We start from the raw sequence: 13,278 nt of genomic DNA, 5'->3' as shown, positions 1-13,278 counted from the left end.
ATTTATTTATGCAAAGTCATGTACAAGTTCTTTATGTCTACATATGTATGTTGTATGCATTTTGCGTATTTTATATAGATGGCATCACGTAGCTTAAGTTCGTTCCTTAAATATTCTGCTACCCTACCCTCTCTGTTGAGTCTCGTACTGTTAGTTGCTCTGATGCAATGGACCAAAGCCACCGAAGGCACTTGCTAGGCAGTGCCTCTCTGTTGAGTGTGACAGGCTCTGGATTAGGCCACCTCCTGACTGGTGACAGTCATTCAGGCAAGTAAGCTTGAAAGTAAGCCAGCTAGGGCCTGACAGAGAGGTTTGGGTATGCATTTTAGTTTGATTAGATTATCCAGACTTCATGGGATTTCCTATTTGAGGGTCAAGCTTCGGGCATGTGGGTCTGTGTTCTCGTCTTTTTATTAATAATAATGTGACAAACTAGTATCACAGGGTCTGAGGATGCTCCTTTCTTCTGATGTGACTTGGCTGTTATACTCCAGAGTTCATACTTTTTAAAATTGGTCCTCTTACATTTTTTTAATTTCTTCACTTACTGTGATTGCTGTTGTTGGCTGAATTTGAGGATTAAGTCTGTGGATCTGTGAATATGACTTTGAGCATTTACACTTATCTTGAAACTTTCTCTAACCCTTAATGTGAAAGGAGAATTGAGAAGCTATAAATTAAGTAGAACCCTGGAGTATCTGGGCAATTAGAGTGAACAAGATTTCAGCTGTTCTCTTTCATCAGTTTCTCACACTCTGGGATAGACAGGGTATTTTTAATTTACAAACTGTATTTCAATTGGTCATAGAAGTTTTTTCTTGAAGCTTTTGATTATGCAGTTACAAAATAAAATGAAACTACTTTTTAGCTATACTTTTTATACAGAGTTTAGATGAGAGAGTTACTGAATAAACGAGCTGCTACGTGAGGTACTGTTCCTGTATTTATAAACGTTGTTACTATTACAAAGAGATTATTCTATAGCTGTATGTGTCATCAAGTAAGTATTAGGCTATGTCTATGAAAGAATACATTTATGAACAGAACAGTATTTTTTTCTTATTGTTTGGGGTTTGGAGGAAAATGTCCACTTTCCTTTTGCTCTATATTTTCCACCGTGAGTAATATTCTGTGGTCTGGTTCTAAGAATTCGGACTGGGGGAAGTGGTGGCCACAGGTCAGCGTTGTGCTGCTATGGCTGCAGGTGCTCCACAGTGTCTGGTGTAGCTCAACCTTTAGCATCACAACATTTTTTTGTCATGAATATGTTAACTTTGTGAGGCGGTAGCGTACGTAATTTTGCTGCACATCATGCAGTAGCTTGTGTCTGTGTGTCAGTAGCGTGTGCACTGATTTAGGTAGGGCTTTTATAGCTCACAGTCAGGTTGTTGGCACTTAACTTAGCAAATGACAGGATCTTGCAATTAGGCTTCTGGGACTGTCTGAACATCATTGTCACAGATGCTCCTTTTCTGCACTGTTTTGTTTTTTAATTCCAACCATAGTTCTTACCTTTGTTTTTAAAGGCTGTCCTCCTTTTCACTAAAGCAAGGAGCATTGCTATGCACGGATCCTGAGCAGTGAAGTTCTCATGTCTGCTTCGGAAGGAAAGTTGTCATTTCATTTGTATTTGCAAGAACTGCAACAAGTATCCCAGCAGCTAGCCTCACAGCAATGAGAATGAAACCATCACAGGTTCAGACAAGTGCCTGAAAATCTCCAAGCGCTTCAGGCACTCACTAACCCAGCTGCGTGCAGCGGGGAACAGCTCCTGCATCTGTGAAGTGAGCAGCAAGGGCTGGGATCAAATCACTTGGCAGTATCCTCAAGGCCATGTCCTTGCAAAAAATCTAGTTTCCGTGACACAGGACAAATGGATGGTGATTGCTGTTTTACAAGGGATATATCGTTAACAATTGCTCTTCAGGAGTTTCCAGCCTTAGGCTGTTATCATAGAGTGAGCAGGCGCTTCAGTGGGGGACGTTATTATGAGGGTGTGCCAGCCCATTCAATATATGCATTTTGGGAGAAACAGCATGGGAAGCACTAAGGTTCCAAAGTTGCCATGGGTCATGTATGGGGGAAATATCCTAATTCCATCTTCCCTTCCTTTTGAGGACCTGAGCAGTAAAGGAGTAAGCTTCACAGTGATGCAGATGGTGGTGGGCTGCAGGGAAGGTGTCACACACATGAACCGACGTTCAAAGGGCAAGTCAGGGACTACACCACTTGCACATTTAAGAAGGTGAAACTTCTACAAAGATAAGCCAGATCTTTTCACTGGACCGATGCATTTGAATTGGGGTGTTTTAAATACTGAGTTTTTAAATTCTGGGGACCTGACCCACGCTTCACTGCTTTTGACTCACACAAGGGCCACAGGACACCAGCAGGGCAGGGCTTTACTGCTGGCTGTAAAGGGGCTGTGGGATGTGCATTTGGTGTTTTGAAAGGATATTGCATAGACTGCTTGAATTTCAGTGATCTGAATACTCTTTATTTTTATTTCTAAGCATCCTGTTTTACTTAATATTCATGAATCAGAGCAGGAAACATCGATTTGAGGAAATTAGAAAGACTGGTGATTTGGAATAGCTGGACACCAGTGTAGTCACCACAGTACAGTACAGTACAGGGAGTGTTAACAGCTGGCTTTAATAGTGTGCCTTAGTACTGCTGGACATTGCTCTTCTGTAGTTAAACTTGGCTTGAATATCAATGTTAAATAATTTATAAATGTCTGTTACAAATTTGGTGGAGAGGATGCTGATTTGGGCTGTGGGTTTCAATAAGACTATAAATTGTACTTCATGGAGCAAACGCATTTAATAGAAATAAATAGCAAACACTTATGTTAGCAAGAGTAATCTTACCAAAACCTTCAAATGATGTTTGGAGTGGGGAGTGTTGACTGCTTCTACAGAAATAAAAGGGGGGTGTGTACATATCCATGTCCATCACAGTTCTTGTAAACACCTTTCTTAGGTGCTTGGTGGAGCCTGGAAAATGTTTTTCCTTTGTTGGTGTGTTACATCTACTATTGTAAGCTGAAGCTGAACAGAGATGCTGTTAGACTTGTGATCTCAGTGGAAAGGAGAAATCTTGAACTTCCAAATATTTTTTCACAGAGGTCTTGCTAAAATATGCAGACTTGTTCAGAGCCAGACTCATTTAGGGCACTGTGTTTCCAAACTGCTGTGCGGCTCCGTGACTTCTTGAGTATCACAGAGATGCTATCTATGCAGGTGGTGGTGTTAAAAGCATGGAGACACAATCAGGGAGGGGGGAGGATGGCATTGATTTTTCTGGGTTCGAGTGTAGGGACAGTGCAGTTAATGTTGCTGAACTTGTTACAGGCAGTGGTGATTATGGCAGATATATCACTTCTGCGGGTGACAAAGTCCAGAGAAGGCACCTTTGCAAGACCACCGTGGTTCATACTCTGCCAGGCTGTCCACTGCTGGGATGACCACAGAGCTTGTCAAAGATGGGCACTGGGAAGTCTCCAGTCAGAGAGGGAGCAATATGGCCACCCTTTGAAATGCCTGGGAAAGGACCAGAGATGTCTTCTGGAGGCTTTATCAGGATGGTCCCTGAGGGCAGAAGGAATGATCATTGCCAGATGATCAGAAGAAAACCCTGTAAGAGAAGAAGGGTTGTTGCCACAGCTTGCTCATGAATCAAAGCAAATTGAACCCTCCTGCTGTTCCAAGTGCTGCCTGTGCGGTAAACCTGCCTCTGCCTCTCTTGAAACGCAGCATAAGCGTGGTGTGTTCTGGACTTGGGCGGCTGGATCTGGAAACTCGAACCATTGATTTTTGCTAGGTTTGCATTACGTGTTGTTTACGTTAGAAATACTTTCCTCACAATCATGCAGCCTGACCAGACATTTACTAGATTGCTTACAAGGATTATTAGAAATTTCCTGTGTACTTTATTTTTTAATAAGGTATTGATTTTGATATATTTCTGTTCATACTTGCAATTAATTGATTTATGGTGGCAGAAATTCTGTTTTGCTGCCAAAATCTAATGGGTACTAACTAATTCAATTTTGTCTATTTTTTCCTTTTTTTTTTTTTTTTTTTTTTTAACCACTACTTCTTTTTCAAAAATAAACTGTCTACTCTGGAATATGGTCCATTTGCTTTGCCTGACATTTTGAATGGGTCAAGGAAGGACAGGAGACAGAAGCAAATGTGGGCATCCCAGGGATGCTGTGCTACAGTACCACATATGTTGTGTGTCTCCTCGCAGCTCTGCGTGTTCCGTCAGTCAGACCCCTGCCACCCCCAGCACTCTGTCTATCAGGGTAAAATGGCTCAGTTCCACCGTTTTTCTGCCAAAACTCCTCTCTTGGCTAGAGGATTTAGGGATATTTTAAATTAACCATTTTTTTGTGTGTGTGTCTGGTGGGTGACATCCAGACCTTGATTTGAATCTCTTCTGTCATATATGTAAATGTTTTGTATAATGGATTTGACTACTCTCTAATAAAGAGGTGGATGTTTTAAAAGATACATGCTGGTGTTTCTAGTCACTGAATTTAAGTATGTCAGTTTTACATGTAAGATATTATAAAATTAGAGACTTTATTTTTATGTCCTATTTTGTGTTTCTTAACCCTGTCATGTCCTCTGCCTTTCCCTTTTCAGATGGTTATTAGTGAACAGTTTTAGTTTTCAGATGCCTGAATTACTTTGGAAAGAAGCAATCTGGGAATTGTGGAGAACAGCTATGCACTTTAAAGATTGTGTATATGCTCCTGATCTGTATTTCTGTGTTGTTGTGTTTTTAAACAGCTGCCCTAAGAGCCATAAACATGGTTACGCAGTATAATAACATCTCTTGACTGAGTGGCCAGAAATTAATCATTCTGCAGGGTCGGTATGTGGTACCTCTTCAGCCCACACAGTGGCTTTGTACTAGAATCAACAGGAACAGAAGAGAAAACATTATAAAAGTCTTATGGAATCTAAATATCTAAAATTGTTTACATACGTGGGTCAAAAGAAAGTTTTAAGAACTCTGTTTTATTTCACTGTTTGTGAGCATTCAGGGTGTCCTGTCCACACCATAGCTTGTGTTTGCACGTTTCAGTGCTTTCATTTCACTTTTGATGTGAACCTGAGTGTGAAGTGCACAAGTGTCAGTTTGCTCTCATCTAGCATTTGATTAAAAAAAAGTAAAATTCTTGCTGCTTTTGGTATGATAGATGTTTAATAGGTATGTATTACGATAAGTTACCGTTTAATAGATACGTGTTATCCCTTCTGCCTTATATAGAAAATTGTCATCTAAACTTTAGATGTATTTAAGTGTTTGTTTAGTTTATACAAAAGCAATTCCTTTCAGAGTAGGTCTGAAATTTCTAAGAAATACACGCAATTGTGTCCTAATAATAACTGAGTGTCTCAGATGCCAAAGTGTGCTCTCCCTGAAAGTCTAAAAGAAAACAGTGGAATGTACAAATATGGAGAAAACCTAAAGTACTTGAAATGTAGCTGGTAGAGGGGAAGAGGAGCCATAAAGAGGGCAAACACTGGGTTGGCAGTGTCCTGCTCTGGCTAGGACAGCCCAAGCTGTTCCATCCCTCCACTCACCCTCTTTGCACTGGAACACCCTTGGGGGAAAAGTCATGAGTAATAAAGTTTAAAAAAAACTTTGGTGCTGAAAAAGAAGAAATTTACATTTTTGGATGGGATCCATTGTGTGGTGAAACTGCTCTTGTGGGGTGGGTGTGGAGGGTGGTACTGCGCTCTGGGCAGTTCTCAGACACACAGCACTGTGTCTCTTGCAGCTCATACATGAAAGCTTTAATTTAATGTAAACTTGATTTGCGTTCTTTGGCAGTGATAGTGTTGAGTAATTTCTAAAACATTGTTTGACTGTGTATTTCAGAATAGTGGCCCCAAAATCCTGGCAGAAAAAAGGAGTGTAGTCCTGGTTTTTTGTTTTGTTTTGTTTTGTTCTGTTCTTTAGTGAGGAATTCTATACACTTTTAAGTGGAGTGAAATACAAATAAAATTTAAAAAAACTATGCAAAAAAAAAAAAAAGCCACACAAACCACACACCAAAACAAAAGCAGCCTGAAAATATTACAAATTGAGGTTCTGAGGTCTTTGCACTTTCTCTTCCTGGTTTCCAAGCAGCCCTTCTTAGAGGAGTCTTTGTCTTAGGAAAAGGAAAATACAGTTTTGTTCATTTCACAAGTTAGATTCTTTTTTTGTGTGTTATTAACAGGTTTGGCAAACATCGCAAAGATGACAAGAGTGAGAAAACTGGTAAAATAAAAGTGCAGGAAGCTCTTACTTCAGAAGAGGAGAGAATACGAATGAAGCAAGAACAGGAGAGGTAGACTTCAGTATTTGCTTAAACCTTGATAGAGAGAGTTTGTTTTTTTACATCTTATCACTCAAGTTCAATTTTCGCTGATTAAATTTCCCAAATGTTGATATGTTTATATACTTTAAATAACAAAACAAAGATGGATTTATTTTGGACTTTAGTATCAACAGCTTTTTTGGCTGCATTAAGTATCTTTTATAGACCCAGAGCTCCTTTCCTTGAGGAGACTAAAGTAATAAAATGAAATGTTTTCTCTATATATTCTATAACTGATTTTATTGACATTTTCAGGAAAGAAATATTTATATAGAATGAAGTATGTTTTGTATTTTTCTTCAAAGTCTTGCATATCTAGTTTTTTTCATTTATATACTTAGAAAAAAACCTAAAAATTATGCTTACCAGTATATTTGTCACTGGAGTTCAGCCTATTTATGTGTCATGCAGTCTGTTTATGGAATGATATGTATATTAAACTGCTAATTGTAAAAAAGAGTGGTGAGTACCTCTATTTTTCCATGTCAGCTTCCCTTAACATTAAAAACCTATATAATATATGTTTCATACACTCTTCTCGATACTTCCGGTCTACTTTTCATCCTGTCTCTTGTAGCCCTAGATATTTGGGGCCTAGACTCTGGTATCGCTTACATCAACTTAAGTCAGAATCTTGGAAAGCTTAGGTTGTAAATTAACTGACGTTTGTGGATGTGCATGGAGAGATCTCTGTGAGTAGACATCTCTGCAGTTAAGGAGACAAACTTTAAAGGGTTACAAAGTTTGAACGCTGAATAGTAAATAGACTGAGACACATTTAGCAGTGAAAGTGAACTATGAATTGGAATGATTTATCTAAAAATTATGCTATAGCTCAGCTATAAAGTGAGGATTGATGCAGGAATTTTGGAGGGAAATTTTGTTGTCCTTGTATAGGCAGTGTGGCTAGTTAGTCGTGATGGTCCCTTTAACCATCGTTCTCTCTATGCACCTTGGTCTTCTGCGTGTAAGAACTGAAGTTTATAAGCAATGGCTTCATCACTCTTAACAGCTCTCTGGAATAGCAGAGCCACAGTAACTCTTGTATAGTCTCCTCAGTTAAACTTAAAATGGTTTGCTCTCAGTTCTTTTGGGGTTGTGTTTGACGTTACAGTTCAGGCAGGCTAAGAGTATACATTTATTAGTTAATGAAGATCAGCAGTAACTTGTTAAACTGCAGAAACTTTATCATTTGCGACCATCTGTTTGGATTACATTATGGGAATTTTTTTACTCTTTAACAGATACACTACTATAAATTGATGTAAAAATTTATTCATGTCTTTCTCCATCCATTCTGACAGCAGAGGGTGGCTAGATCACAGTGCTTGATTGTTTTTATATTTGTCTGATTGGTTTTTATTTTCTCTTTTTTAATAAAAATGAAGCAGGGTCATTAAATTTGTTCCTGTTTTTAAGAGTAAGGTGCTCTCAGATTAAATGGTTAAGGGGAACACTGGAATTGAAGGAAATAAGTGACTTTGGATATGAGGGTGTTTGTGCAGTCAACTTTCCTTTAGGCATGGGCAGATCAGCCACGTTGTGCATAAACTCATGCCAGGGGTGCAGAGCCATTGCAGGCTGCCTCCGTCGCTCCAGCCAGCTCAGGGCAGGGGGAAGGTTAGCCACACGTGCACAGCGCTGATCCCTGGCTCAATACACTTTGCTGAACCCAAGCTTGCCTAGCACGGAGAGTTTCTCAGTAACCTTAAGTCTGCAGAAAATCAGCCATATAGATGTATTCAAAGAGGAAAGGTTTGAGATTTCCAGTTAGTAACATTTTCTCTTTCTTCATTCTCTCTCTCTCTGTTTTCTGTGTCTCTATGTCTCTCTCAGTAAGAATGGTGAGAGTATAGACTGTCCATGTGGTGATGTGAGAGAGGTTGCAATAGTCACGCTGGGTACCAAGGTAGAATTATGAAATTATTTGTATAGCCCCCCAATGCATGGAGCAAATCCCTAATCCCTGTGCATCAAGTTATGCTAACCAATTTGAACCTTTCCTGGAATCTCACTCCTTGTGTGTCATAAAAACAATTTTATGTGTTCACTGAAACTGCAGAAAATGCATGTGCCAGAACTTCATAACAGCTTGATGTTATCATAACACGGGTCCTCCTCCTCCCGTTTCTCTTTCCCTAACTGTGTATTTGCTTTCCTTTGTGTTATGTCTATAAGAGAACACAAGTTCTTTGGGCTAGTGGCATGTACAACTAATAAAAGACAATAAAATAGCAACCAAATGTGTGAGGTGCTTCCTTATGTTTCTGAATAATTCAGATGTTGATTTGGTCCACAGAGACTAAGTATTTTTGCAGTTAGATTGCAGAGTTTCCTTTTTATCCTGGAAAATAATTATATTAGATACATGCTATTAATGAAGAGTACTATTGCAAATTAACTGAAAAATCCCTCAAAATGCTTAGTAGGAGACAGAGTGAAATATTACTGTCAGTGTTGTTTCATAATGGCTGCTATTTTAACTTTGTTTTCTGTGGTTTTTTTCCTCCTTGATGTTTTTAGCAGTACAATTCACTTGCTCTATTTTACTTGGTATTTGATACTATATACCTCTATAATGATGCAATACTTTGGGGAAATAGGTTGGATTTAATGAATTTACTATGTATGAGAGACTAGGAGCAAAAATCCTTAGGGGGTCAGAGAACATGTGAATGGTCCATTAAAAAATCAATCATGGCCCCAGTTTTATGGAATTATTATGCCTTGACTTGATAATTCAAATAGTGTTGTGATTACAATAGTATTTTCTTTAAAATCTTTAATGTTCATATTGATTATGAGACAAATAAGCAAATTAATGTTCTTCAATTTGCCATGATTAAAATTAATATAATTGCCTTTTATCAACATAGTATTAATAATAATTTCTATTAAGGTGCATACTACTTCAGCTGTGTATCTCTTAAGCTGTATATGGTACATTTTTACTGTCAATCTTAAAGTAATTATGAACAGAAAATGAAATTATCTAGGTGAAAATACAGGCAGCTTTCAATGAGACAGAATACTGGAACAATTAAGAGTGTCATCTGAGGAGACCATCCACCAATCTTACCAAAATCGCTCTAGAATGCTTGCTGTTCGTAAATTCTCCAAATATTGGATTAACAGTTCATCCAAGGCCATAGGATGTTGCCCCCATGTCACTATTCTTTAGTGCTGGTTTACTGCAGGCTGCTTGCATTATCCTTCCATATCTGCCAAGCACCGATCTGAAAATCCAGACGGGCTCTGGTGTGCTGTTTGAAAGGGTGCTTCTCCCCAGCAATGGCACCAATCAAAACCTTAAGGCAAAACTAAGCAATAGCTTTTCTGAACTTGGCTTTATGTCTCCTAAGACAAGAGAGGAAGCCAAATAAGACCTGAATTCAATTAGCTCTATTCCTGTGCCCAATACAGCTGTTTTGTGTATATGCTAACTTGGACCGCCTCTTTGCCGTGCTGTCATCTCATCCATCATTCGTCACTGGACAACTCAAACTGGGTACCACTGAGATGATACATTCACTTAGTTAGACTGAGAAAACAGCTCTGGGCCCTGTTGTTACTGAAGGTCTTCTGTCAGTTCCAGGGGTGCCTAATGCACCTGTGGTTGGCTTATCTACCTAAGAGCAATTGATTTTACAGATTGGAGAGACATGGAATGTCTTGAGCTTTCAGAGATGCTTCAGACTAATTACAGTCTTACACAGGTTTCTGTGTAGGAGAGACTTAAAACTAGATTTTGAAACTTTTATCAGTGATCAAGAGGGTTGGTGTTACAACCTAGTTAGTTTTCACATGGATGGTCACCTTCAGCAGTGCTGCTGGATCTAAGGCTTTGGAAACCCGCAGAATTTTCCACTTAAGAAACTCTCTACATATGGTCTTTGAGGGCCTCCCAGAATAGGATTTTCTCCATAGGTAGCCAGTGTGTCCATCAATATCCTGCAACCTGAATTGCCCTGAAATGTGTTCTGACTTCTTCAAGACCCTGTAGTATAATCCCTCTCTTACAAGATGTGAAGACAGAAAACTTACTGCTTTTGTCTTCTGGTTTTTGTCGGTGGCCCTTGCTGGAGAGACACCTCTAAACGGCAGGTTCTGATACCTTTGTCTCTCCCCCTCTGACCGTTGGATTTTTTCTGGGATTTCTTTTTTGTTGTTTGGGTTTTTGGGGTTCCCTCCCCCCCCTGCAGCTCTGTGATCATTCCAAAATAAATCTCCAGCGAATCAAAAACTTTTACTTGTGTTCTGCCTTTCTTCAGCTCGGGCACGTCCAGCTTTTGACACATGCATAGTAAGGCCATGCGTGCTGGCCCCATCTTCAGCCTTGGGCTGCCTGCCTCTTGCAAACCAAGTGCTCCTCGACCCAACCAACCTTACTGGCTGTACTCGGGTAGGAGATAACAGAGGAACGAAATAAGCCTGCCTCTTTGTGAAGTTTTCAAGAAATGCAGCTGTATCCAGCATGGTTCACTGCTAGATAATGCTTAAAAGATGGAAGTTGCAATTCTAATGTAATCTCATGATTCAGAGTATGTGATCCCAGCTATGGGCGAGTAGAGCTTATGCTTTAATCTGCCTCTGGAGGTACTTTCTCCTCTGGAAAGAAGAGTGTACAGGATATTTTCTCTGTTTGGCTAATATGCTGACCTAAGAGCTTTACTAATGTTCTATAAATCTGGGTTACCATGAAAGCATTTTAATCTCAGTATTGTGTTCTTCCTCAGCTTCCACTGAAACGGATGCAGGATCAGGTGCTTAAGCACCTGTGTTGTGAGGATGAGTCTTGAGGAGATAAGGAGAAACCGTTTGGAGAATTAAAGAGTTGTGCTGGTGGAAGCGCTATGGCGGAGGCTCCAGAAGTGCTGGGAGGATGACGGAACAGTCAGATGGGAGCTTTTGGAGCCAGGGGCTTCCTCTGCTCCGCGCTGAGAGGGCAGCCGGACGATCCCGTCCCTGCTGCGCTGCTCGGGAGGAGGGCTGGCGGCCAGCGGACCGCTGCTCTGCCCGTGCGCACACGGGCGTAGCTGCCACCCGGAGCAGAACCCTCCTCCGCCGCCGCTTTGCCCCCTTTCTGTTTCGGGAAACGCAACCGCTTGTGCCGTTAGCTTGCGGAGGGATTTACGTTTGCATAATTGCGCTGTTACCGTTGTCCCCGACTGTGCAGACGTCGCCAGCGCCGGCACGGGTCGCGCCGGGGGAGCGGCGGGCCGGGAGGGGGAGCTGCCGGCACGGCGGTGGCGCGGCGGCCGGGGGGGGCTGCAGCCTGGGAGCCGCGGCCGGGCGTCCCACGGCCGAGCGAGGGGTCGCGCCCTGCTGCCAGCCGGGGGGCGCTGCCTGCGGCGCGGCGGCTGCGGGCGGGGGCGGTGCGGTGCGGTGCGGTGGCAGTGCCCGGGGCGGTGCGGTGCCGTGCGGTGGCAGGGCCCGGGGGCGGCGGTGGCCGCGGTGCGTGGTCGTGCGGGGCGCGCGGTCCCGGGGCGCCCTACGGGCGGTCCCGCTGTCACTTGCGGGGAGCGATCTCTAGGCCATTCGCGGGAGTGTAAACAAGGCTGCGATTTCAGCGGATGTTGTTCATGTAGCGATCGTTCCTACATCTGGAGTGAAACGTTCTGTCTCTTCATTTGTAGTTAAAATAACATTAATACTTTTCTTTTTTTTTTTTTTTTTTTTTTTTTTCTGAAGGATTCGGCCATTCCATAAAATCCTTCCTGTATTATATGTTTTCTAAGGGTTTAAAGGTCTTTATCTCCAACATACAATAAACTCTTCATCTTTCTCTAGTACCATTAAAGCCACAAGCCCTTTGTTGTAAAAGTATACTAATGAATAGAAATGTTACAACAAGAACAGAAGTCTTGTGTTTTCCCTTCATCATGCATCATCCATTTTAATTAGACGAAAGGGTGGTGAGTACTGTGACAAGAGTCTGGAATTAAAATCATTAATTGATGTCAAGCTGACGAGAGACTGCTAACATGAATTTACTGACAGCAGGAAAGAAATTAACCTTATTACTTTATTTAGTACATTGGGACTATTTATTATATTTTCCTACGCAAGTTCAGTGTGTTCTGCTTACGATGACAGAGAAAGACAAATAATTAACAAAACCTACATGAAGTTTTATTACCTCCAGTCCATGAAGTTTTCATGAAAACCACATCAATATCTTACAAAAAACAAACCCACCATATCCTTCAAATCAGTGTAACCCACCCTAACCATTACAGCAATGTTTTTGATTTTTTACATGACCATAACATGCCACGCTCTCTAGCCAAGTAGAATTGCAAAAGTGATCTGATGTAAAACCGTGCCTTAGTTTCTTAATGTCAGTGTTGCAAAGAATGACGCATATTTTCTCCAGCAATGACATTGATTGGAATAACTGTCTGTTTTGATCATCATTGGAAGGTCAGCCTAACAAAGATGAGTTTTTATGTTAAGCATCTTTCTTCTTTAGATGAAAGTGTACAACAGTGTCTTACAGAATGACAGCAGCATCCTATAGATAATTTGTGACCCAAAGGTCATAATAAAAGAATAGACGAGAGGTCATCCTGTAGTAAAGGCCATCTGGAACTGTTAAAGTATCAGATGGAGTAGGGGGCTGAACAGCAGGACACTCTTGGTGTCTTTCCAGATTTCCCAGAGAGACCATAATATTTTTATTGGAAAACCCCAACTTTTTTCCCCTTAAGCAAAATATTTTCATCAAGCAGCTCCATCTTACTTTTAGGAAAAAAGACAACATACTGTGATAAGGAGAGGATTTTTGTTTCTTACGTAGCCTAAGTGTTATCTGTATCTTTAAAATAATGCAAAAATTTAGCTTTAGTTTTGCTGCTGCTGTATTTTGATGCCACTTAACAGCTTTCACAAGA

The 13,278-nt window shown here is 40.9% G+C and overlaps 1 protein-coding gene across 20 annotated transcripts in view; it reads left to right on the top strand.

Moving 5' to 3' along the window:
• Nucleotides 1–13,278, top strand: part of PARD3 (par-3 family cell polarity regulator) — a 461,704-nt gene that overhangs the window by 337,126 nt on the left and 111,300 nt on the right. For 13 of the 20 annotated variants that reach the window (XM_040589690.1, XM_040589681.1, XM_040589685.1 and 10 more), the window contains one exon: nt 6,245–6,355. The exons of 5 other annotated variants lie outside the window; for them this stretch is intronic. In XM_040589690.1, the coding sequence (XP_040445624.1) occupies nt 6,245–6,355 (111 nt within the window). Of the gene's footprint in view, nt 1–3,356; nt 6,040–6,244; nt 6,356–8,221; nt 8,624–13,278 lie in introns of those variants that run through there. 2 more of the 20 variants (XM_040589695.1, XM_040589696.1) reach the window with 2 other exon arrangements.

The sequence above is a fragment of the Falco naumanni genome, chromosome 4 (genome assembly GCF_017639655.2).
Source record: "Falco naumanni isolate bFalNau1 chromosome 4, bFalNau1.pat, whole genome shotgun sequence".
Classification (NCBI taxonomy): domain Eukaryota; kingdom Metazoa; phylum Chordata; class Aves; order Falconiformes; family Falconidae; genus Falco; species Falco naumanni.
Note: the sequence above shows the minus strand (reverse complement) of the source record. Positions and strands in the feature narration are given on the sequence as shown.